General features: G+C 47.8%; 1 protein-coding gene across 3 annotated transcripts in view; it reads left to right on the plus strand.

The window, feature by feature from the left end:
- Positions 1-7,956: 7,956 nt before the first annotated feature.
- The window catches only part of LOC140402495 (metastasis-associated protein MTA1-like), a 56,451-nt gene continuing 38,685 nt past the window's right edge, over positions 7,957-25,722 (plus strand). For all 3 annotated transcript variants that reach the window (XM_072490333.1, XM_072490332.1, XM_072490334.1), the window contains exons 1-7: positions 7,957-8,033; positions 9,753-9,812; positions 12,912-13,050; positions 19,503-19,566; positions 21,179-21,296; positions 24,744-24,846; positions 25,617-25,716. In XM_072490333.1, the coding sequence (XP_072346434.1) occupies positions 12,929-13,050; positions 19,503-19,566; positions 21,179-21,296; positions 24,744-24,846; positions 25,617-25,716 (507 nt within the window). In that variant the 5' untranslated portion in view covers positions 7,957-8,033; positions 9,753-9,812; positions 12,912-12,928. The remainder of the gene's footprint in view (positions 8,034-9,752; positions 9,813-12,911; positions 13,051-19,502; positions 19,567-21,178; positions 21,297-24,743; positions 24,847-25,616; positions 25,717-25,722) is intronic.

A 25,722-nucleotide genomic window follows, 5' to 3' on the forward strand; every position in this document is an offset into this window, starting at 1 on the left:
TCAGCACGGATTTGTGAGGGGAAGGTCTTGCCTTACAAGTCTTATTGAATTCTTTGAGGAGGTGACCAAGCATGTGGATGAAGGTAAAGCAGTGGATGTAGTGTACATGGATTTTAGTAAGGCATTTGATAAAGTTCCCCATGGTAGGCTTATGCAGAAAGTAAGGAGGCATGAGATAGTGGGAAATTTGGCCAGTTGGATAACGAACTGGCTAACCGATAGAAGTCAGAGAGTGGTGGTGGATGGCAAATATTCAGCCTGGATCCCAGTTACCAGTGGCGTACCACAGGGATCAGTTCTGGGTCCTCTGCTGTTTGTGATTTTCATTAATGACTTGGATGAGGGAGTTGAAGGGCGGGTCAGTAAATTTGCAGACGATACGAAGATTGGTGGAATTGTGGATAGTAAGGAGGGCTGTTGTCGGCTGCAAAGAGACATCGATAGGATGCAGAGCTGGGCTGAGAAGTGGCAGATGGAGTTTAACCCTGAAAAGTGTGAGGTTGTCAATTTTGGAAGGACAAATATGAATGCGGAATACAGGGTTAACGGTAGAGTTCTTGGCAATGTGGAGGATCTTGGGGTCTATGTTCATACATCTTTGAAAGTTGCCACTCAAGTGGATAGAGCTGTGAAGAAGGCCTATGGTGTGCTCGCGTTCATTAACAGAGGGATTGAATTTAAGAGCCGTGAGGTGATGATGCAGCTGTACAAAACTTTGGTAAGGCCACATTTGGAGTACTGTGTACAGTTCTGGTCGCCTCATTTTAGGAAGGATGTGGAAGCTTTGGAAAAGGTGCAAAGAAGATTTACCAGGATGTTGCCTGGAATGGAGAGTAGGTCTTACGAGGAAAGGTTGAGGGTGCTAGGCCTTTTCTCATTAGAACGGAGAAGGATGAGGGGCGACTTGATAGATGTTTATAAGATGATCAGGGGAATAGATCGAGTAGACAGTCAGAGACTTTTTCCCCGGGTGGAACAAACCATTACAAGGGGACATAAATTTAAGGTGAATGGTGGAAGATATAGGGGGGATGTCAGAGGTAAGTTCTTTACCCAGAGAGTAGTGGGGGCATGGAATGCACTGCCTGTGGAAGTAGTTGAGTCGGTAACATTAGGGACCTTCAAGCAGCTATTGGATAGGTACATGGATTACGGTAAAATGATATAGTGTAGATTTATTTGTTCTCAAGGGCAGCACGGTAGCATTGTGGATAGCACAATTGCTTCACAGCTCCAGGGTCCCAGGTTCGATTCCGGCTTGGGTCACTGTCTGTGCGGAGTCTGCCCGTCCTCCCCGTGTCTGCGTGGGTTTCCTCCGGGTGCTCCGGTTTCCTCCCACAGTCCAAAGATGTGCGGGTTTGGTGAATTGTCCAATGATAAATTGCCCTTAATGTCCAAATTGCCCTTAGTGTTGGGTGGGGTTGCTGGGTTACGGGGATAGGGTGGAGGTGTTGACCTTGGGTAGGGTGCTCTTTCCAAGAGCCGGTGCAGACTCAAAGGGCCAAATGGCCTCCTTCTGCACTGTAAATTCAATGATAATCTAAGATTAATGTAGGACAAAGGTTCGGCACAACATCGTGGGCCGAAGGGCCTGTTCTGTGCTGTATTTTCTATGTTCTCTGTTCTATGAAACGGGGGCACAGGTGGTGGGAGATGGGGAAAGGGGGGCACAGGTTGCAGGGGATGGGGAAAGGGGGGCACAGGTTGCAGGGGGGGCAGAGTGTGGGGGAAGAAGGCAGCGGTTGCGGGGAGGGGGGAGAGAGGGTGTGCGGGTTGCGGGGGGCAGAGGGGTTTGTGGTTCGCGGGGAGGAGAGGGGATGTACTGGGGGGGGAAGAGTGTGCAGGGGGGGGGGGGAGGGGAGTTGCGGGGGTGAGGGGATGGGGGGGTGAGGGGATGTGCGGGGGTGGGGGGGAGGGGATGGGCTGGGGGGGAGGGGATGGGCTGGGGGGGAGGGGATATGTGCGGGGGTGGGGGGCAGAGGGGATATGTGCGGGGGTGGGGGGCAGAGGGGATATGTGCGGGGGTGGGGGGGGAGCGGGGATGTGCGGGGGTGGTGGGAGGGGGGATGTGGGGGAGGGGGGGGATGGATGTGCGGGATGGGGGGGATGGGTGGGGGGGATGGAGGGGGTGGGGATGGGGGGGTGGGTGGGGGTGGGGATGGGTAGGGGTGGGGTGGGGGGGGAAGGGGTGGGGGGATGTGGGGGGGGAGGGGTGGGGGGATGGGACGGGTGGGGGGATGGGAGGGGTGGGGGGGGATGGGTGGAGGGAGGGGTGGGGGGATGGGTGGGGGGGATGGGATGTGCGGGGGGGGAGGGGATGTGCGGCGGTGGGGAGAGGGGATGTGCGGGGGTGGGGAGGGGATGTGTGGGGGTGGGGGGGAGAGGGGATGTGCGGGGGTGGGGGGGAGAGGGGATGTGCGGGGGTGGGGGGGAGAGGGGAAGTGCGGGGGTGGGGGGGAGAGGGGATGTGCGGGGGTGGGGGGGAGAGGGGATGTGCGGGGGTGGGGGGGGAGAGGGGATGTGCGGGGGTGGGGGGGGAGAGGGGATGTGCGGGGGTGGGGGGGGAGAGGGGATGTGCGGGGGTCGGGGGGAGAGTGGATGTGCGGGGGTGGGGGGGGAGGGGATGTGCGGGGGTCGGGGGAGGGGAGAGGGGAATGTGCGGGGGAGAGGGAGGGGATGTGCGGGAGTGGGGGGGCTGAAGGTGAAATGTAAACCCTTTCGGCAGAACATCCTGCAGTTTCTGTCCAAGTTGATGATATAATGTGTGCCATCAACACTCTGTTATACTCCCAGTGCTTCCCTGATCATTGATTATTATCTTTCAATAATCTTGTATTGACCACAAGGCATGGAAAAGTGAGAGAATTCGCCCTTCGAACTGGAAATGTGTTGGTGCTATATCTAAAAGAAATGATGAACTTTCGAAGAGTTGTGGAGGAAGTGTGCTGGACTGACACTCGTGGCATTATGTGTAGTTGTCATTGTAGTGGAATACTGTGAATGCATGAATAGCTGGGGTGGGTGCCTGAGGGTCACTCCGTGCTTTTTGCAGGGGTGGGGGGCAGCCTGGGGGTCACCGTGCTTTTGGGAGCGTCCTGAGGGAATGGGGCGTGATGGTAAGTTTGCTGGGGGTGTGGTTGGTTCTGAGCTGTGCAATGGGGCAGCAGCTGGGAAGAAGGTGGTGAACGTGCATGCGGGGCTGTGACTGTCGGGGGTTGGGGTTGTTGTGTCCCGCAGGGTGGAGCTGCGGGTGATGCAGAGTGTGGGTCCTGCTCATGGGATGTACCTCGGGGGGTGTTGGAGAAAAAAAACAATTGCAAAAATATTGTCATTGTAAAAATGGCGTCTGCCATCATCCTCTTAATTGGTGAGGAAAGAGCTTAGTCTCAGACGTTGAATTGTTCACGTTGATGCATTCGACATCCAATGCTGGCACTACTCAGAACGTTTTTTAATAAAATGCCGTTGGAGTTCTTGTGCATCAACTCGGCATCCAAGTGTAGCTGATGTCACAGATCTGTCGCGGTGCCAATTCTTGCGGAAGCTTCTCCTCTCGGTGGGATGGCGCTGGCTGGTGCCTGCATCAATCGGAGGCTTCCATCTGCTGGGTCTGTCTGTCCAACATGGCTGCCTGGAGACTCCACGGGCAGCTGCTGCTGTTCTTCCGAGGCAGAGGGGAGAAGCTTATCCCCTTGCCTCTATAATCAATGGAAACTGAACAAGAGCAGCGATCACGTGACCAAGTTTCAGAGAAAGGCCTGGCGGTTTGCCAGCCTGCGTTGGAGGACAGGCTTGGTGTCTGATGGATTAAGAGCTGTTTGAGAGAGAGAGAGACCTTTCAAAATAGTTTAACCGTTGTGGCTGGGGACTGTTTCCCCCTCGGACAAGAAAGCCTTTTGTTTGTTTTGAGTGATTGAAGCCAGGAGAGGATGCATAAAAGAGCAGTGTACATCACTGAGCTCCTCTGTGCTAATGTGTTGGGAGGGGCCTTTGAAGTCCCTGCTTTACCACAGCGAGCCCCTTTATTGTACACCAATCTAACTGTAGCAGTGATTAGCCTAAAGCACAAAGCTACTTACTGTGATATTTCTTCACCATTCGCATATACAGCCACATCTGAAAGAGACATTGGCACTGGATGATCCCAAATCTCAAACATAATGGAACATATCACTTGATGTGTTGACTCATTTGAACCCTGCTCTTTGCAAGCTGCAATGTAATCTCTATCTGTTTCCCTGCCCCTCTCCCTGCCCCCCTCTCTCTCTCTGCCTCTCTCTCTCTCTGCCTCTCTCTCTCTGTCTGCCTCTCTCTCTCTCTCTCTCTCTCTCGCTGCCCCTCTCTCTTTCTCTCTCTGCCTCTCTCTCTCTCTCTCTCTCTCTGCCTCTCTCTCTCTGCCTCTCTCTCTCTCTCTCTCTCTCTCGCTGCCTCTCCCTCTCTCTTTCTCTCTCTGCCTCTCTCTCTCTCTCTGCCTCTCTCTCTCTCTCTCTGCCTCTGGGGCTGGTTTAGCACAGGGCTGAAGAGCTGGCTTTTAAAGCAGACCAAGGCAGGCCAGCAGCACGGTTCAATTCCCGTACCAGCCTCCCCGAACAGGCGCTGGAATGTGGCGACTAGGGGCATTTCACAGTAACTTCATTTGAAGCCTACTTGTAACGATAAGCGATTTTCATTCATTTTTTTCATTATCGCCTCTCTCTGCCTCTCTCTGTCTGTCTGCCCCCCTCCCTCACACACTGCTTGCTCCCATAATTGCACTGGCATCTGCCACTTTACTTGGATAATACATTGCCCTGTCTCAGCCTGGCATCAGCAGACTGAGAGACCTTGAGTGTCACAGTCACATTCACAATTTCAGGGCAGCGATCAAACCCCCCCCCCCCCCCCCCCCCCCCCCCCATCCCATTTCAGTCTAAGCCAGCTGAAGGTTTTGCCGCCTTCTGGACAGCACGATGCAGATTGAGGCCTTTACCCAGTTGGCCACCCCTGTAGCCTGCCTACATTTATACACCCGAGGAAGGAGCAGCGCTCCGAAAGCTAATGATTTGAAACAAACCTGTTGGACTTTAACCTGGTGTTGTAAAACTTCTTATTGTGCTCACCCCAGTCCAACGCCGGCATCTCCACATCATTACATTTATTTCACATTTGAATCTTTTAGTTGTTTTATCAACAGGAAATGGTGCTATGTGTAAAAAATATTCTTACAAATTCTATTCTGGGGATATGTGCTGGAGTACTACTGTTTTGTAAAAGGTGGGAAAATTTATATTGAAATGTCTAATCTACTCAAAGGCCTCCTTAGATGTTGAATGCAGAAATGAGATCCCTTCCACATCAGGCCTTAACGGGCACGTTGGTGTGGTGTGTTCCATGGTCTGAGACGCAGGCTCACAATTTGATTTGATTTATTGTCACATGTACCGAAGTACAGTGAGAAGTATTTTTCTGCGGCTAAGGGAACGTACACAGTACGTACATAGTAGACAAAAAGAATAATCAACAGAAAATATTGACAAATGGTACATCGACAAACAGTGATTGGTTACAGTGCGGAACAAGGGGCCAAACAAAGCAAATACATGAGCAAGAGCAGCATAGGGCGTCGTGAATAGTGCTCTTACAGGGAACAGATCAGTCCGAGGGGGAGTCGTTGAGGAGTCTTGTAGCTGTGGAGAAGAAGCTCTTCCTATGTCTGGATGTGCGGGTCTTCAGACTTCGGTACATTCTGCCTGATGGAAGGGTCTGGAAGAGGGCAAAGCCTGGGTGGGAGGGGTCTCTGATAATGCTCTCTGCCTTCCTTGGGTCCACGATTACATCCATCTGATTTGTGGCCTGATATCCACTGCATAAATGCTGCCTGCAGTTTCCCAGAATGGTCAGTGCGATTTGGAGTCCTTCCTTGGTGGGTTTTTTGCGTCCTTGTCGAGGGAAGTTGAGCGTTGGTCATGATGTTTCTTCTGCCAATTCCTGGAGAATGGCAGGCAGCCAGTGTGCGGGACATTCTGTTGGAGTGCATCCACATGTCTCTGACACAGCCCTTCTGGTGGCATTTAGCTGTACATCCACCGGCTTTTTGTGGATGAGGCAGTGCAGTATTCTGGAACAGAGCAAAGTGTTCTGGCTCTGCTCCCCCATGATGTTCCAGCTCATAAATAAAAGCAAATTACTACGGATGCTGGAATCTGAAACCAAAAGAGAAAATGCTGGAAAATCTCAGCAGGTCTGGCAGCATCTGTAGGGAGAGAAAAGAGCTAACGTTTTGAGTCCAGGTGTCCCTTTGTCAATGTCAAAGGTATTGTGAAATCCTACCAACTGTCCTGGTTTGAGACAATTCGCACCTCTTTACCTGTGATTATCCCTCTCTCCAGTTGCCCCATTTGGACCTGTAAAGACTTAATTACCTGCAAAGACTCTCATTCAAAGTATCGTCTTGCATCTTTGACTTTGTCTATATATATGTTTCTGGAACCTACCTCTTCATTCACCTGAGGAAGGAGCAGCGCTCCGAAAGCTAGTGATTCGAAACAAACCTGTTGGACTTTAACCTGGTGTTGTAAGACTTCTTACTGTGCTCAAAGTTAAAAGGCATAGAAAGTGGAAGATATTTACACTATAGGGTGAGGGAATGAAAGATGAGTCATAGCCACAGAAACCAAGGGAAAAAAGTGCTAATAGCTACAAAAATGAGTGCTAACGGCAATCCCCAGAGAGGACAAAAGGTGTGAAAGACCAAACAGCAGAGAAATTAAAATCAGAGGGTAAGCTGTGACAGATGTAGATGTGGGGGAGAGGGGTGAAATGAGAAGAAGGGGAAGCAAAGGGGAGAAAAGATCAGGAAAGGGGGGATAAGATAGGGGGAAAGAGTGGGGGGGGGGGGGAATATATGTAAAGAAAGACGCAAAAGAAATAAAAGCTAAAAGACAGATGAAATGGAAAGAAAACAAAGGGGTCGAGGTGGGGTAGAGCTAATCATCTGAAGTTGTTGAATTCACTGTTGAGACCGGAAGGCCTAACACGGAAGATGAGATGCTCTTCCTCCAGTTTGCGTTGAGCTTCACTGGAGCATTGCAGCAGGCCAAGGCTGGCCATGGGAGCAGGGTCTTGTGTTAAAATGACAAGCAGCGGGAAGGTCAGGGTTCTGAATGCGCACAGATCGGAGGTGCTCAGCAAAACGATCATCCAGTCTACATTTGGTCTCTCCAAAAAAGAGGAGACCACATTGGGAGCAGCGAATGCAATAGACCAAATTGAAAGAGGTGCAAGTGAAACGCTGCTTAACCTGGAGTGAGTGTTTTGGGCCTGGGATGTTAAGCATGGAAGAGGTAAAGGGGCAGGTGTTACACCTTCTGCGATTGCATGGGAAGGTGCCATGGGTGATGGGAGAGGTACTGGGTATGGTGGAGGAGTGGACTAGATTGTCTCGGAGGGAAAGGTCTCTGCGGAATGCTGACAGAGTGAGTGAAGGGAAGATGTGTTTGGTGGTGGCTGGAGTTGGTGAAAATGACGAGGATTACGCTTCGCTTGTTCACATTCAACCGAATTATTACAATTTGGCTGGTGTTGCTACGATGAGGCCAATAGGTGAGGATCCTATCATTGTGTGTGGTGCTTGTGGGTGAACCATCGTCTGCAGAAGGATTTCTTTCCTGGTGGTGTTATTGTGCAGATGGAATGCCGACTGAACTGTCTTCTGTGGATTGGGGTAGAAGTGTTGGTTCTGGAATAGCATACCAGTAGGTCAGTGCTGCTGGTGAGCGTCCTACTTGCTTCCTACAGCATTGATTCCTGTGTTAGCAATGGCATAGACGAACTCCATGACTTGGTGCATGGCAAGTCCACGCTATTGATGTTGAGCAAGTGTTGCAATAAATGCCAAGAGTGTCAAACTAGAGCACAGTAATCCTTTAATGAAATGAGTCCTTTCATCATTTGTTATTTGTTCGTGTTTTGTGCAGGCCAAGAGCTGGATAATTGTGACCCTACACTACCGACTGAGGTCCCAGATGTTCCACAAGAAACACTGCCGAAAACTGGTAAGTAATTGGCCATCTCTTGGGTCATTTCTACCTGCATCCCATCAGGACCCCAGGACAAATGTTGTGTTCCTGGCTTTTAGCTTATTCTTTGGACTAAAAGGGACAGACCATAACGCTACAGGAACAATGAAATGAATCCGTGATGTTAGGGTTTTGACTTTCTTTGATTCTGATCTTGTTGAAGGCGAATAATAATCTTTATTATTGTCACAAGTAGGCTCACATTAACACTGCAGTGAAGTTACTGTGAAAAGCCGCTAGTCGCCACATTCTGGCGCCTGTTCGGGTCCACAGAGTGAGAATTCAGAATGTCCAATTCACCTAACAGGGACGTCTTTCGGGACTTTTGTGGGAGGAAATCGGATCACCTGGAGGAAACCCACGCAGACAGAGGGAGAACGTGCAGACTCCACACAGACAGTGACCCAAGCTGGGAATCAAACCCTGATCCCTGGCTCTGAAGCAACAGTGCTAATACTGTGCTACCGTGCCGCCCCTAAAGGGCAGTGTAGAATTCATTTCACTTTCGAGTTGGCCTGCACCATGGATCTGCTATCAATCAGCTGCCATGGGCAGCACGTCTGTGAAAATCGCCATAGTCCCAGAGGACCAGAGGCTGCACTCCCCCCGGGAGAGAGAAAGGGCTGACTGGTGGTGATTTAACCTAGGGTTCACCACACGGGCGAGGGACAAGGTTGAAAAAGCGAGGCTGGTAAGGGAATTGACCCCATGCTGTTGCCATCGCTCTGCATCACAAGCCAGCCATCCAGCTAACTGTGCTCCCCAACGTCTAGATGCTTTTGGTTACTTACCAGTTTTTGCTGTTACTTACTTTTCCTTGCCAATTATCTGATGGACTAAAGGTAGCTCCTTCGCTCCCTTCTCTCTCCACAGACGCTGTCAGACCTGCTGAGATTGTCCAGTATTTTGTTTTTGTATCTGATGGACTCACGTGTGTGTCCTTGCCTGTTCACGGTAGCACAGTGGTTAGCTCCAGGGTCCCAGGTTCGATTCCCGGCTTGGGTAACTGTCTGTGTGGAGTCTGCACGTTCTCCCCGTGTCCACGTGGATTTCCTCCGGGTGCTCCGGTTTCCTCCCACAGTCCAAAGATGTGCAGGTTCGGTGGATTGGTCATGATCAATTGCCCTTCGTGTCCAAAAGGTTTAGGTGCGGTTACGGGGATCGGGTGGATTTAAGCGTGGGCTTAAGTGGGGTGCTCTTTCCAAGAGCCGGTGCAGACTCGATGGGCTGAATGGCCTCCTTCTGCACTGTAAATTCTATGATTCCAGTTCATTTGTACTTTGTACAAAACAGACTGATATTTACTGATTGCTTGAATTAGTCATTTAAATCCACAATTCAAGGCAGGATGTAAAAATATCTCCACATCAAGATGTATATTAATAGCTTCCTAGTATTAATGCCCTTGGATTTAATGTCCTTGTATTTCTTATGACACGATGTTGCCTTTATTAATTAAGTTTAGTCCAAGATTGATATATTGAACTGTTTTGTTCCATTGCCTACTGAAGATCTACAATTTTCCTGTTGTTGGCTGGAGTCACAGCCTTAAAGTTTCCATTTACCCCTTTTAGTGCAACAACTAAATAACACACTTCAAAGTATGTGAAGCACTTTGGGATGTTTTTGATTTTATGCGTTGTGTAAATGCCATTTGTGTTTGTTTATTCCATCCCCCACCCCCCCCCTCCCCAGGTGCCGACTCTAGCTGGGAAGAGACCTTGGGTGCCAATACCCTCAGTAGCTGTTCTTCAAGTGAGCCCCTATTCTGAATTCCTAAATGTTTCCAATTACCGTTATTTACAGTGGTTATCGCTGGTGTTGCAGTTACATTAAAAGTAAAAAAAAAAAGGTGTTCGGAATTGGAGAAAACCATATGACGGTGGGCAAAAACCGTGAAATGGACCTCAATATTGGGAAACGTAAGGTTGTCCGCTTTGGAGCAAAGCACAATGATAATTTTTTAAAATGGAGCAACGCCAGAAACTATGGTTTGTGTGTCCATGGGGTTTAGAAGAATGAGGGGTAATCTAATTTAAACATATATAAAATCTTAAAGAGGGCGTGACAGGTTGGAAGGGCACCTACCCTGGCTGATGTGTTTAGAACTGGTGGTCCTAATCTCAGAATACAGGGTCCAGCCAATTATGACTGGTATGAGAAATTTCTTTACTTGGATATACGTGAATTTTTTGAATCAATAAGTTCCTGGATACTCGATTGGTGCAAGGCTGAGATTGCTAGATTTTTGAGCACTCGGGGAACGGACGGCTATGGGGATAATGTGATAAAGTAGAGCTCCTGTAGAATTCAGCTATAGAATCACTAGTTTTACAGCACAAAAAGAGGCCCTTCTGCCCATAGTGTCTGCGCCAGCCATCTGGCACCTATCTATTCTAATCCCGCTTTCCAGCACTTGGTCCATAGCTTTGTATTCTGTGGCGATTCGGTGCTCATCTAAATGCCTCTTAAATGTTGAGGGTTCCCGCCTCTACCAGCCTTTCAGACAGCGAGTTCCAGATTCTGAGTGAAAGAGTTTTTCCTCAAATCCTCTCCAAATCTCCTGCCCCTTTCCATAACTCTATGCCCCCTGGTTATTGATTCCTCTACTGGGAGGTGGGGGGAATGTTTCTTCCTATCTTCCCTATCTATGTCCCTCATAATTTTGTACACCTCAATCAGGTCCCCCTTCTCTGCTCTCAGGAAAAACAACCCCAGCCTAACCAATTTCTCTCTATAGCTGAACCACTCCAGCCCAGTCAACATCCTGGTGAATCTCCTCTGCACCCTCTCCAGTGCAATCACATCCTTCCTATAGTGAGGTGACCAGAACTGCACCCAGTACTCTAGCTGTGGCCTAACTAGTGTTTTATACAGCTCCATCACCAGCTCCCTGCTCTTATATTCTATGCCTCAAGGCAAGTATTCCATATGCTTTTTTAACCACCTTATCTACCCATCCTGCTGCCTTCAGGATCTATGGACATGCACCCCAAGGTCCTTCTGATCCTCTGTACTTCCTAGTTTCCATTGTATATTCCTTTGCTTTGTTAGTCCTCCCAAAATGCATCACCTCACACCACGTTAAATTCCATTTGCCACTGTTCTGCCCATCTCACCGTCTATATTGCCCTGTAATCTAAGGCTTTCCTCCTCACTATTGACCACACCACCAATTTTTGTGCCACCTGCGAACTTACTGATCATATCCCCCACACTCCTGTCTAGATCATTGATGTACGCTACAAACAGCGAGGGACCCAGCACCGATCGCTCCGGTACACCACTGGCCATAGGCTTCCAGTCACAAAAACAACCTTTGACCAACACCCTTTGCCTGCTGCCACTCAACCAATTTTAGATCCAATTTGCCAAAATGCCCTGGTCCCATGGGCTCTTATTTTGATCCGTCCCCCATGTGGAACCGTGGCAAAATCCTTACTGAAGCCCTTGTAAACTACATCAACCACACTGCCCTCATCTACACACCTAGTCACCTCCTACGTAGTCTCACCTACACAACTACCTTGCGTTGCCCTATTATGTATTTTCTTTTATTTACCTTCTTTTGCCCTATTATGTATTTTCTTTTACTACCTTGTGTTGCCCTATTATGTATTTTCTTTTCTTCCCTTTTCTTCCCATGTACTTAACGATCTGTTGAGCTGCTCACAGAAAAATACTTTTCACTGTACCTCGGTACACGTGACAAGAAACAAATCCAATCCAATCATCGGAAAATTCAATCAAATGTGTTAGATGTGATCTCCCCTTGAGAAAACCATGCTGACTATCCTTGATTGATCCTTGCCCCTCCCAAGTGGGGATTAATTCTGCCCCTCAGAATGTTTTACAGTAACTTACCTGCCACTGGTCATCTTATATGGTAGAGCAACCTGTTTGGCCATAAGGCCCGCTTCTGCTTCGCATGTTCTTAACGATACGGAGCTGAGGTGCAGGTCAGCTGTGGTCTGATAGCAGAGGGCGAGAGATGCTGTGAGACCTACACTGCTAGTGTTCGCTAAATCTTGGATTGAATTTTTGGGACATTGATATGACCACAGCCCAATAGGACACCAGATCGTGGCAAGGGCCGAGATTCGATGTTGACGCTCCCTCTATCTCCCCACACTGTTCCAGTCAGGCGTACCCTTGCTACCGCAGCTGGCAGTGACCAACTCTGCACAGGCCTGCAGTTGAGCTTGAGACTTTCCGTCTGTCTAGCTTAACGCTGCGGGAAGTCATGAGTGGGCCGAAGAGATGAGCATGTCTCCTCCCCTCCCTAGGTGCACAGTACAGGAAAGATGCTTGTTTCTAACGTGTATTCCTTTGCCTTGTTACTCCTCCCAAAATACATCACCTTGCACGTAATTGTTGGGGGATCAGGGGAGGGCTTCTGTTTATCGAGGGTGTTGGCACTGAGAAAGAAAATATTTTTCACTGCAAGTTGGCATTAAGTACTCCCAGATGCAGCAGAAATTCAATATAAAGTTCTCGCCACTTGGCACAGCAATCTGCTTTAGCCTCGACCTTCAGGACAAATGTGCGGTTTTTGAAATATAATTTTGGAGAAGCACCTTTCTGGTTGTGCCTATTCCTTGGGTGGGTCTGATTTCACCAGAAGAGCAACCCTTCAGTGTCGGAAGGCAGACACAATGTGGGCTCTCCAAATTTGAGGCTTACTTTTGACTGTCAAGCTAGTAATGGAGCTCCAGTATTTCTGAAGTCTTTTGCTCTTAGGCACGAGCAGAGTGAGTGTGTGAGGATCTGCCCCGAACTCTCAGTGGGCTGCCTTGTTCAAAGCGCCGCGCAGTAGTAGCTGGTGTAACCCCTTTGTTGTGTTCTTAATTGCAGAAGATCTGGAGGAGGAAATGGAAACAGAAGCGAACTTGGACAACCCACAGCAGTTGACAGAGAAACAGCAACACCAGCTCAAACATCGAGAGCTGTTCCTATCGCGACAACTTGAATCCTTACCAGCCACGCACATACGGTAAGCAAATGCACGAACTGTACTTGCAATCTCCCTCCCCTCTCACAAAATATCCAACTACAAGCTGGTCAGTCCCTTCAGGGTGGCACATTGATCGCCACTGCTGCTTCACAGCACCAGGGACCCGGATTCAATTCCGGCCTCAAGTGACTGTCTGTGTGGAGTTTGCACATTATCCTCGTGTCTGTGTGGTTTTCCTCCTATCCCCGTAAGCCCAGGGCTCCGGTTTACTCCCACAGTCCAAAGATGTGCAGGCTGGGTGGATTGGCCATGGATCAATTGCCCCTTAGCGTCCAAAGATATGCAGGTTAGATGGGCTTACGGGGGATAGGGTGGGGACATTGGCCTTGGTGGGCTGCTCTTTCAGAGGGTCGGTGCAGATTCGATGGACCGAATGTCCTCCTGCACTGTAGTGCTTCTATGATTTCTGGCAGCAGAATTGTCCAGGTGAGAAGTTGCTGGTTGCAGCTATCGCTAACCCATTTATTGAAATGGTCTGATGCCTTGCCTGGGAAGGGAGAAATCTGTATTACTGCACAGTGCACCGTAGATCACTGGCCCGGATAACTTGCATTCGGGCTATCTTTACTTCATTAAGGTCCAAATTCCAGTGCAACGTTCCACAGCACAACATCCACACTGGTGCCAGTTAGACATAAAGCTGGCATGCAGTATGAAGTAGTCTGCCTGTTCAGCACTCAATGTGACTTTTTCAGTATCTAGATCCAGGTAACAGAGCAGAGGTTCACAACCAGCAGTCCACAAGTAGATTTTAGAGGTTATGCGTTGGTTTCTTCAATCAGTAGTCTCCCTTGCATATTGAAATGAGTGAAACAGTCTGAACTTTTAAAAAAAAAAAGTCTGCGTGTACAGGTTTCTGCTGCTATTTAGTACAGCTGATGACTATTTGCATGTGGCTCAATGAATTCACTTGTTTATCACAAGATTTATCCCATTTCTTTTCATTTTTACATTCATTACTTTTAACGGTTACGTAAAATCGGAATTACAACTGAGTTGTTGGGTAAATCGCAAGTTAGTTTTTCGCTGGCGTAAGCTTTCTGTAGAAACCATTTCCTTCCTGAATGTATCTGAAGAGAGGCTGGTTTGTTCTGTTGTAAGTGTCTTAACTTGCACCAGCGGCAGGGAGGATATGGGTGCTGGCAGTGGGGATGGGAACACTGTCAATGGAGAGAGTGCGCGCCTGCCACTGGGCTTGGAGGGCAGGGTGGAAGGAAAGATACTTTGCCGCCTGTGGACTGTGAGCAGTGTTAGGGTTTGGTACTGAGCTAACAGGAAATGGGACGGTTCAGACAAATTGCATCATTGACCCCGTCTCCCCAGCTCAAATCTAGCAATTTCACATTCTTCTTGGGTGGTCCCTCAGGGTCGAGGATGGCTTGCTTCCACTCCAGGGAGGTGGTTCCTGCGGTGGCTGAATAGTCTAATCCTGGATCTGCAGACTCTGCCACAGGTTTGGCAGGTGATGTTTAATGAGGTGGGTGGGTGGGACGCTCTGGATTCTGCACGTTCCTTCTGTTGTTTACGCTTGGCCTCTGCGCGCTCCACCCTGCCACTCCAGGTGATTGGTGCCTTCCCGGATGCCCAGCTTGTGGGTTTTAAGGTAAGTGATTCCCACGTGTCGGTGGGGATGTTGCATTTATTTCGGGAGGCTTTCAGAGAGTCCTTGTAACATTTCCTCTGCCCTCCTAGTGATCGCTTATCATTGCAGAGGCCAGGGATCAAACCACATTCCTCTTGCATTTCCTCAGATGGTACAACTGAGTCAGTGGAATCATAGAATTTACAGTGCAGAAGGAGGCCATTTGGCCCATCGAGTCTGCACCGGCTCTTGGAAAGAGCACCCTACCCAAGCCCATACCCCCACCCTAGCCCCATAACCCAGTAACCCCATCCAACACTAAAGGCAATTTTGGACACTAAGGGCAATTTATCATGGCCAATCCACCTAACCTGCACATCTTTGGACTGTGGGAGGAAACCGGAGCACCCGGAGGAAACCCACGCAGACACGGGGAGAATGTGCAGACTCCGCACAGACAGCGACCCAAGCCGGGAATCGAACCTGGGACCCTGGAGCTGTGAAGCAATTGTGCTAACCACTATGCTACCGTGCTGCCCACAAGGAGTGTATGCATCAGGTGGCCTCTGAGGAGGGGAAGGTAGAAAGAAAGAAACAAGCCAGATTTCTGGGCCCCCATTTAGGCTGTAATAATCCAATTTGATTCCATCCTTCAATGTATTGAGCTTGAACTAATAAATTAGCTTCAGGTGTTATCATGATTTTTCTTGGAGCTTTATAATTATGACCATGTGCTTCATTAATAGATGGATAGGTGTAATATGGTCGCTTGTGCCCATTGTGCCAATGCTGCCATCTGTTGTGAAAGGGTGAGGAGGAGGAAATTGGAGTGTCGCTGCAACCTGCACTTGGAGGAATGATGGCGCCGAGGCTAGTTGGATAAAGTTGGTCCAGGCCTGGTTTATTTCTCTATACCTCCGGCCATTACTGCTGTGGTCAATTTGAGCCGCTGGTTCCCCATCGCGTTGGGGTTTCGTTTCAAAGTGCTCACTTTGTTATGGGGTCCTGGATTTGTTCCTCGGAAGCAAAAGGTTTGCGAGCTCCTGGCTTAAAGAAAGGGGATGAAGCGATTATTTATATATATATATATATATATATATATATATATATATATATATATATATATCTCCGTGACTCGTGCAAAGCTTTTGTGTGCATATACTCTGCTCTGTCAGCAACACAACACCTACCCGTCGGAGAGAGAACTGGGAATTGCAGTGTGGTACTAAGATCATTGGCACTTTTTGATTTCAAACTCTTCTTAGTTGCAGTAAAAATAAATCTATTGAACTGAAGTATGCCATCACAAGGCCGCTTGTTGCCTGTAACTGGGATTTTAACTGCAGGGAGAGACCCTATTCGCCTTGACCTGCCTGTCCCATTCATCTTACAGGAGCAAAGTCGCTACTTGGTCATGAAATAGCTGAACATTCAGTACATATCAAGAACCTCTAGAGTAACCTGGGTTGCATAACTCCCTTAATGTGGATGTGCGTTCTTAAATCCCACCACAGGATGCACATTGTGCCCCAATGTACCACACCAACCTTAAGACATACATGATTCCGCATTGTATGGCATGTCCCTTTGAGGATGTGCTCCTTAGGTGGCATAGTGGTTAGCATTGCTGCCTCACGGCGGCAAGGTCCCAGGTTTGAACCCGGCTCTGGCTCACTGTCTGTGTGGAGTTTGCGCATTCTCCCCGTGTTTGCGTGGGTTTCAGCCCCACAACCCAAAGATGTGCAGGTTGGGTGGATTGGTCACGCTAAATTGCCTCTTAATTGGAAAAAATGAATTGGGTACTCTAACTTTATTTAAAAAAAATATATTACTCTTGTAAATAAATGCTTACAGAAGTGTGTGAAAGCGGGCCCCAGTCCTGTCCTAGTTTTCTGGAATTTAACATGGTACGAAATAATAGCCACCTAAAAGTGAACTTTGTAACCAAGAAGAATTGTTCTGGACACACAACTACGATCCCAGTGGCTGTTGTGCAAAATAGCAGACGACAAATGTAAATTGTCGGGGTATGATTACCCTCCGATGTTCTCAGAGTCTGAACCAGGTGACCACTAGAAGAACGAAGTGGATAGGTGGACACTGGTTACGTTCCTACCAAAGAGAAGACCAGGTATGGCCTTGGCGTTGTTGTTTCCAGAAGACATGAAGGATTTTGTGATGTGGATGCCAGTTGGTTGGATGTTGACCGTTTGGACCTTCTATTGGAGTTCTTTGTATGAAATTCGCAAGAAAGATAATCTGCCTAGTCAGACTTTGCTGGACTTTGGGAAACGGAGCCTCATTCCATGGAAGAAGAGATACTGGGTTTGAACTGATCGTTTAAAAAAGAAAAAAATTGACAAGGAAATTGGATTATCATCCGGAAAGAAAGAATTGCAGATCTTACAGTGAGAAGGTAGGGAAGTGATACTGTGGACATTACTACTTTGAGGGGGCAGCACTAACATACAGGCTAAATAGTCTCCTTCCGTGCTATAACCATTCTGATTCAGTAACATTTGCTGGAATGTGCTAAGCCGTCTCTCGGGCAACTGGTTCTAGTTTGTGTTTGGTCTTTTGGAGATCAAATGTTTTCTGCATTGAAATAATTCTCTTGGAGAAAGAGTCATTTCCTTCAGCCTTCCTTGGAATGAATGAATATTCTGCGGTGATGGAAAGAATAGAAAACTCAATAATTGATGTGAGAATCCTGGATGAGAACCCAAGTATTTGCAATTTGTAAAACTGAGAGGAAGTGTTACTGTACCACAGGACTGAGGAGTTATATTAAAACAAACTGAGCGCAGCACGGTGGCACAGTGGGTTCGCACTGCTGCCTCACGGCGCCGAGGTCCCAGGTTCGATCCCGGCCCTGGGCCACTGTCCGTGCGGAGTTTGCACATGCTGCCCGTGCCTGCATGGGTTTTGCCCCCACAACCCAAAGATGTGCAGGGTAGATGGATTGGCCACACTAAATTGACCCTTAATTTAAAATAAGTAAATTGGGTACTCTAAATTTATTTTTTAAAAAAAATATATATATATATATATTGAAACAAACAGAATTAACCACATTAGCAACAAAGAAATAGCTTTACAGTTCACAGTTACAACAGTTCTTGAGTAAAAGGGAAAACCTTCCAAAATCTGCCACTATATTCCAATTAAGCAAACAAATAGCACTCCTGAATAAAGTGAACCACGTTTCTACTTGTTTTTCTCTGTGAAAATTCTTTGGAGAGAACCATCAGGACCAAACAGAAAGACCTCTGTTCAGATTAGAGTTCTAGGACCAACTGCCTTTTCAGACAGACCTGGCTCCTCCCATTAATTACACATTCTGTACCCAAAGCATAAGGCATTTGTTGGTCTCTTCTTACAAGATGCCCCTTGATTTGTTTAGCCAGGACTAAACACCTCAAATTATCGACACCCCAGTGATCCTTCAAATGTAAACATTTTTCCATTAGCTAGCTATCTGTAAACAAGTAAATGGTTCTCAAGGTCTATTAGCAGAATACATCACCTGCAAATCAATGGTTGCAGCACTTTTATGACCCCTTAATTGCAGCTCTAGCAGTCATACTGTCAGTATGCATCTTAACCTAGATTTAAATAACTATTGAAAAATATATCAAATATGACTTTCTTACATTTATCACATTGCCAAATTTAGAAATAGTTCCGACCCTGCACATAGACCATAGAATCATGGAATCCCTACAGTGCAGAAGGAGGCCGTTCGACCCATCAAGCTTGCAATGATCCTCTGAAATAGCACTCTACCCAGGTCCACTCCCCCGTCCAACCTGCTCAAGCCCAGTACTCTAACCTAAAAGTTTGTTGCGTAACCGAATGTTGTTCTTGCTTAATATAATGTAACAGTAGAACTTCAGCAAGATTGTTACTGGGGCTATGGGTGGGATCTATGTGGCAGTTTCACCCCAGAACGTGAATTTGTGTCCACCCTGTTATACAAAACTAAAGTATATTTATGAATATTGAACAATTTGCCTTCACTGGCCCCCACTATACCACAGTTCACGCCCATATCTTGAGGCCATGATCTGGGTGAGACTGTTGTAATGGAGTTCTCAGTGTATTGGATGGGGAACACATCTGGCTGGGTTTAAAAGATTACAGGCGTGTGCATTTCTTTTGTCTCCTAGATCAATTAACAGTTGCTTCTTGGCTAAGATGATTTGCGCGCATTAGGCCCTTTCAACGCTTGTCTTTTGTTGATGCCTAATGCTCAGGCTTGCAATGTATACACTGTCCAGCAGGGGTCACTGGACAGCCAGCAGCAGCACTAATAGATTTACCCTTTCCCAATACAAGGGTGGTGAGATTAATTGAATTGGCTTCATTGCTGCCTCAACATAGCTCAGTTGTTAAGCTGGAAGCGTTTCCTGACTTGTGTGGTTTAATATCCCACTGGACAAATCCTATTTGAATGAAAGGTTTGGGGTCTGAAGACAGACCTGTTATACTGAGTTGCAAGCAATAGTGAGCCATATTGTAGCAAAACCAATCCTCATGTGAATTCTCCCAGTTTAAGTCTGACTTTAACTCGAGCCCACATCATTAGCCGTCGTGCATTCAGACAGGCACTAATGGGAATTGAAATCATGCCATATACACTAAGTCCCCCGTGTGCAAAAACATGCACAAATGGCGTTTGGTGGAGTGTTTCGAGCATCATGAGAGTTCTGGTAGTTTCAACTTAAATATTTGTGCGTCGTGCACAAAGATCGCCTGAGGCCCCAGGTTGGCAGGGTTAATTTGTATCATGCGGTTTATGCCCCTCTGCTTTTAAATACAATAAGCTCCCTCTTTTGTTTCCACACAGAGGTAAATGCAGTGTGACTCTGCTCAATGAAACTGAAGCAGTCTTTTCATATCTGGAGAAAGAGGTGAGTGTTTTTCGCCCCGCCCCCTTCTGTTGTCCTCCATTAGAGGAAGTATAATAAGCTGCATAGGGAACAGTGATCCGCATTCTCCGAAATTCCCAGAGTATCGTACGCGTGTCAGTGAGGAGTGTGTGTGTGTGTGTGTGTGTGTGTGTGTGTGTGTGTGTGTGGGGGGGGGGGGGGGGGTGCATCTGTCAATCAGTACTGCATGTGTGACAAGCACATACCATGTAATAATCAGGCTGGGAAGATGTGACACTTTGTAATGGATGTTATTAACAAAGTGTGATGGGAGGAATGTGTTGCAAGAAAGAACACCGGCACCAACAGTAAGTACATGATGTATGTGAGACTTTTGATTGAGATATTACTGCACAAGTGACTTCAGACCAGCAATGCAGACTGCATTGGCTTCAGCCCAAACCTGCAATGTTGTCAAATGCCTATTCCCTTGGGGGCTGAGTTAATTTCCCAATTCGAATCATGCTCACTCTTCTCGAAGTTGTGTGCCGGCCCCGCTGTGCCACCCACTCGCGCTGTCTCATGTGTCCAAGTATGTCATGGGAGAGTGCTACTGAGTGCATGTCGTTTTGTTGATCGGGTTCCGTTTCCCATATTAAGTTACAGGAATTGCTTTTAATTTCTGGTAGGAGATGGGTGAAGCGATGGAGAAATCAATATCGTAAAGATTTTCAAAAATGTTTGCACATTTATTCGTACTCTTGGTGCTTATACACAGAATGTGTTCATATATTCAAAGCTGTTTCTCCTTCTATTTCCATTTCCAAGTTGTCAGCTTCTTTTTAATGTTTGCACCAGTGCACAGTTTTTGAATTCAAAATTCCTCATTTGTTGCCTAATTGTCTTTGAACTGAGTGGCCATTTCGTAAGGAATTGCTGTGGGCCTGGAGTCACATGTAAGCCAGAATGGATACGAATGGCAGATTTTTTTCCCTAAAGGGAGATAAGTGAACCAAAAACAGGCTGGCACGACAGTCAATGATAGCTTACATATGCCGGATTTATTATTTTTAAAAATAAATTTCAAGAACCCAATTAATTTTTCCAATTAAGGGGCAATTTAGCGTGGCCAATCCACCTACCCTGCACATCTTTGGTTTGTGGGGCGAAACCCACACAAACGCGGGGAGAATGTGCAAACTCCACATGGACAGTGACCCAGAGCCGGGGTCGAACCCCGGGACCTCGGCACCGTGAGGCAGCAATGCTAACCACTGCGCCACCGTGCTGCCCGATATTCCAGATTTATGAATTGAATTTAATTCCACCAGCTGCTCTGGTGGGATTTGAACCCGTGTCCCCAGAACATTAACCTCTGGATTCCCAGTCCAGTGACATTACCACTACCCACCATCCTTTTCCCCACACTGAGTCTATAGCAGTTTAATGTCGACGTGTCTAATTTGGGCGTCGACCGACGGCTTGGTTGAGTTTCTGTATGAATCTCTTCGGATTATGGGGAAAGAAGTGACTCTGGAATTCCCTTCTTCCAGAAAGGGAAGGATTTGGGGAGCTCTGGAAATCCCTCATAGTGGCAAAGGGAAGTGTTGATCCTGCACTCTAAAGTAACCCTGCTTTTTCTGTTTTCTTCCAGGATTCCTTTTTTTATTGTCTAGTTTACGATCCACAGCAAAAGACTCTTCTAGCAGATAAAGGAGAGATCCGTGTAGGTCCCAGGTACCAGGCGGACATTCCGGATTTACTAAAAGAAGGTGGGTGATATCCACAGCCATGCTTTGAGTTTATTCTGCGAGTGGAGCATTCGGAAGTTTAAAGATATTACACCCATTTTTCCTTCTCAATATTTTACTTGCCTCGCCTGCAACATGAACTTGTCTCTGGGGTTTGCTTTTATATTTTCTCTCCTCCTTACCCCTGATGGCTAAAGTCTTTGTCCACCTGGGCGGAAAACTCTAAAGAAATTGTCTGCTCGTCTCCTAATGCCCTCCACCACCACCTCTTTTCCTGCATGCAGCTGACCATTTCATCCTCTTCTCCTTGGCTTGGGCTGATCCCTGGAGGGAGTTTTACTTTGGGAGTGCCGTAAGGTCAGAGGTGCCGTCTTTCAGCAATTAAATTGAGGCCCAGCCAGAGGTCCCATGCCACTATTTTGAAGTAGAGGAGGAGCAGGTATCCCTGGATTCCTGGCCAATATTGATTTCTCTGCCAACTTCATGAACAATAAACCCAGATTATCCGATCATGACGGTGTTAGTGGGAGCTTGCTGTGTGCAAATTGACTGCCACATTTTCAGCACTAGAATGGCGACTGCACTGCAAAAGTATTTGATTGGCTGGGAAGTGTTTTAGACCATTCTGCGGTTGTGCAAAGTTGGTATGGGAATGTAATATTTCAGCAATATTTTTGTTGAGATTTTAACAATTTAAATTCAACGCTGACAAGAAAACCCAAATAATAACAGTTATAACCCCCCTCCCCCACAATAATTTAAACTAAATCCCCCCAGGCACCCTAGCCCACCTCCCCCTAACAGTGACCAACTCTTTAAATTACATTATAAACGGCTGGCATCGATGGTCCAACCTGTCCGCCGGCCCTCTCACTTCTCGAGGTGCATAAGCTCCATCAGGTCCCCCAGCCACGTGAGGCGATTGGCGGTGTAGACCTCCAGCCTAAGAGGATCCGCCTCCTTGCCAAAAGCGAGGCAAAGGCCAGAATGACTGCTCCTGCCCCCGTCCGGAGCTCCATCACGTCTTGAGACTCCAAACATAGATACATAGAAGATAGGAGCAGGAGGAGGCCTTTTGGTCCTTCGAGCCTGCTCCGCCATTCATCACCATCATGCTACCAGAGTGCACGGCTTCAACCCAATGTTCAGGTTTGCTGACATGGAAGCAAAAAAGGACCTCCAGAAGCCCCCCCAGCTTTGAGCACGACCAGACATGTGCGTGAGGTGCGTCGGCCCCCCTCGAACACAGGTCGCATCTACCGTCCACCCCACCGAAAAATCGGCTCATTCTAGCCTTTGTGAGGTGTGCTCAATGCTACTTTTAGCTAAATGAGACTTGGCCGTGCAGAGGGCGAGGTCGCGTTCACCCTTCTTAGTACCTTGCTTCAGACATTTTTTCTTTTATATGTAAAATATTGATTGTTCTTGGTAAGACCAGGGAAAAGAAACAAATAGGGAATAAGCTAAAACCAGCACAGCAGAGAGAGGTCTGAGGCTATTGGTGGAGAGTTTACTGAAGCCAGTAGACAGAAACTTAGAGTCAGAAAATTGGAGCAGGAGGAGGCCATTCAGCCCTCTGAGCCTGCTCCATCTATCAACATGATCATGGCTGATCCTCTGTCTTGATACCACACCCCTGTGGGGCCCCTACCATTTGTTGCCTTGAGTCTAGAAGTCCATTTTGGTGGAGGGATCAATGACCAGGGGGCGTAGATTTACGGTAAAGGGCAGGAGGTTTCGAGGGGATGTGAGGAACAACCTTTTTACCCAGAGGGCGGTGGAGTTTGGAACTTGCTGCCTGAAAGGGTGGAGGAGGCAGAGACTCTCGTAACATTTAAGAAGTATTTAGATGTGCACTTGTGATGCCAAGGCACACAAGGCAATGGGCCAAGTGCTCGAAAACAGGATTGGAATAATTAGGTGCTTGTTTCTGACTGAGGCAGACGCAATGGGCCGAAGGGCCTTTTCTGTGCTGTGGACCCCCATGACTCTAAATCCATTTATTTCCTACTTAAATATATCCCGTGATTCGGCCTCCACAGCCTTCTGTAGTCGAGAATTCCCCCGGCTCACCCACCCTCTGAGCGAAGAAATCTCTCCTCCTTTCAGTCCTAAATGGCCTACCCTGTATCCTGAGGCCGTGGCCCCTTGTTCTAGACCCTCCAGCCAGCGGAAACAACGCCCCGGCATCCAGTCTGTCCAGCCCTGTCAGAATTGTATACATTTCAATTTGGAACGTAAGGCAATCTTACAACTGGGTGTTGGAATGTACAGACAGAGGGGCAAGCACAATTCCCAGGAAGCAAACCAGGCACTGGAACAGCTACACAGCAAAGAAAAGATCAGTGAAGTTTAACTTACTCCCTCTGAAGACGAGGTCTGGGGAAAATGGTCAACTATTCAAGTCTCTCGCGGAAGCAGATAAACTGCATAACCAGTGACACGTTCGCGGATTGCCACAAGCTATGTCGGATTTGTCCAGTTCTCAATGTAACAAATGGGAGCAACGAGTAAGTATTGGGTCCTTCGAGCCTGCTCCTTCATTCAGTGAGATAATCGCTTATTGTCACAAGTAGGCTTCAATGCAGTTACTGTGAAAAGCCCCTAGTCACCACATTCCGGCGCCTGTTCGGGGAGGCCGGTACGGGAATGGAGCCCCTGCTGCTGGCATTGTTCTGCATTACAAGCCAGCTGTTTAGCCCACTGTGCTAAACCAGTCCCGTAATCGGTGACCTTCCACCGTCCCATCTCCCTTGATTCCCACAGTATCCAAAAGTCTACCAACCTCTGTCCTGAATACACTCCGCAACTGAGCATAATCCTTGCAAACCTGTAGTCGCCTCGTAGTCTAATCCTCTTATCTCGGGAATCAATCTAGTGAACCTTAGTTGCACATCTTCCAAGGCAAGCTTATGCAAGGAAACCAAAGCTTGAACACAGTTCTCCAAGTGTTGTCTTACCGAAGCCCGATATAGTTATAATAAACAAACATAGTATTTGTTTTCCTAATTGCTTATTTGACGACATATTAACTTTCAGTGGTTTGTGTAAAGGACACCTGGCTGGGGCGTCGCGGTTGTTAGCACTGCTGCCTTACAGCGCCAAGGACCCAGGTTCGATTCTGATTTTCGGTGACTGTGCGGAGTCTGCACGTTCTCCCCGTGTCTGCGAGGGTTTCCTCCGGGTGCTCCGCTTTCCTCCCACAGTCCAAAGATGTGCAGGTTAGGTGGATTGGCCATGCTAAATTGCCCCTTGGTGTCCAAAGATTAGGTGGGGTTGTAGGGATAGGGCGGGGATTGGACCTGGATGTGTGCCCTTTGGGAGGGTCGGTGCAGACTCTGATGGGCCGAATAGCCTCCTTCTGCACTGTAGGATTCTATAATTCTGTAACACCCATGTCCATCTGAGCACCTGCGTTTCACACTCCCATAGCATTTAATAGGTTTTTCTCCTGTTCTATTTCCTCAGATGAAGAGGATGAAAGAGACCAGATAAAACTTGAAGTAAAAATCTGGGACCCGGACAACCCGCTGACCGACAGACAGATAGACCAGTTCTTGGTCCTTGCACGGTAAGCCCAATGACTGCTGGTACCCACCAATTGCCCTTATTTCTGTGCTGTTGGAGTCTTGAGACAAGGGCCCAGTAAATTCTGGTGGTCTCGCTGCCCTTCTGCAGCTGCGGAGAGGGGCTGGTGATAGAGCGACCATCATGGTGCCCTGGTGTTGGCCCCTGGGGGACAGAGATATTAGTACAAACTGGAGTCCTGCATCTTTTTTTTTTGTTCCGGCTGGAGGGAGAGGGAAGGCGCTGCCGACTCGAGTTACCGAGTTTGAGCTGTTTGCCATCGATCTGGAGTCTTTTCTCTTGATTTGTATCATAAGCCAACAATATCCCCACCTCACGCCTGGTCTTATCAGCACATCATTCTAACAGCAGCCAGAGGGAATAGTGGTGGGGGTCGCACCTTTAAGCAGTGGTCATGGCTGGTCAGCTATTCCTGTTGGACAGCCTGCGCAGGCCCCGATCTAGTTCAGATGAAGCCTCTGTATTTTAAAAAAAAACTTTAATTTGCTGACACAATCGTGGACGCAGTTATCTCTCGCTCAATCTGATCTTGTGCAAAAGATGGCGGTCTCCTGCAGCCTTGTGTGAAGAACATAGCTAACTTGATTGTTTAGGGTTCAGAGTTGAGCACTGCTCACAGTCAATCAGATGATGAGTGGTGTACCAGGACCGGTATCATTCTGCTGCCCAGGTGGCACTGCCTTCCTTTAAGAGATGAATTGCATTGGCTCGTTAATACTGCTTGTTTGTGATATTTATTTCTGTATCCTACAGATCTGTAGGTACATTTGCTCGGGCCTTAGACTGCAGTAGCTCCATACGACAGCCAAGTCTACATATGAGTGCTGCCGCTGCCTCTAGAGATATCACACTGGTAAGG

Source organism: Scyliorhinus torazame, chromosome 25, assembly GCF_047496885.1.
Source record: "Scyliorhinus torazame isolate Kashiwa2021f chromosome 25, sScyTor2.1, whole genome shotgun sequence".
Taxonomy (NCBI): domain Eukaryota; kingdom Metazoa; phylum Chordata; class Chondrichthyes; order Carcharhiniformes; family Scyliorhinidae; genus Scyliorhinus; species Scyliorhinus torazame.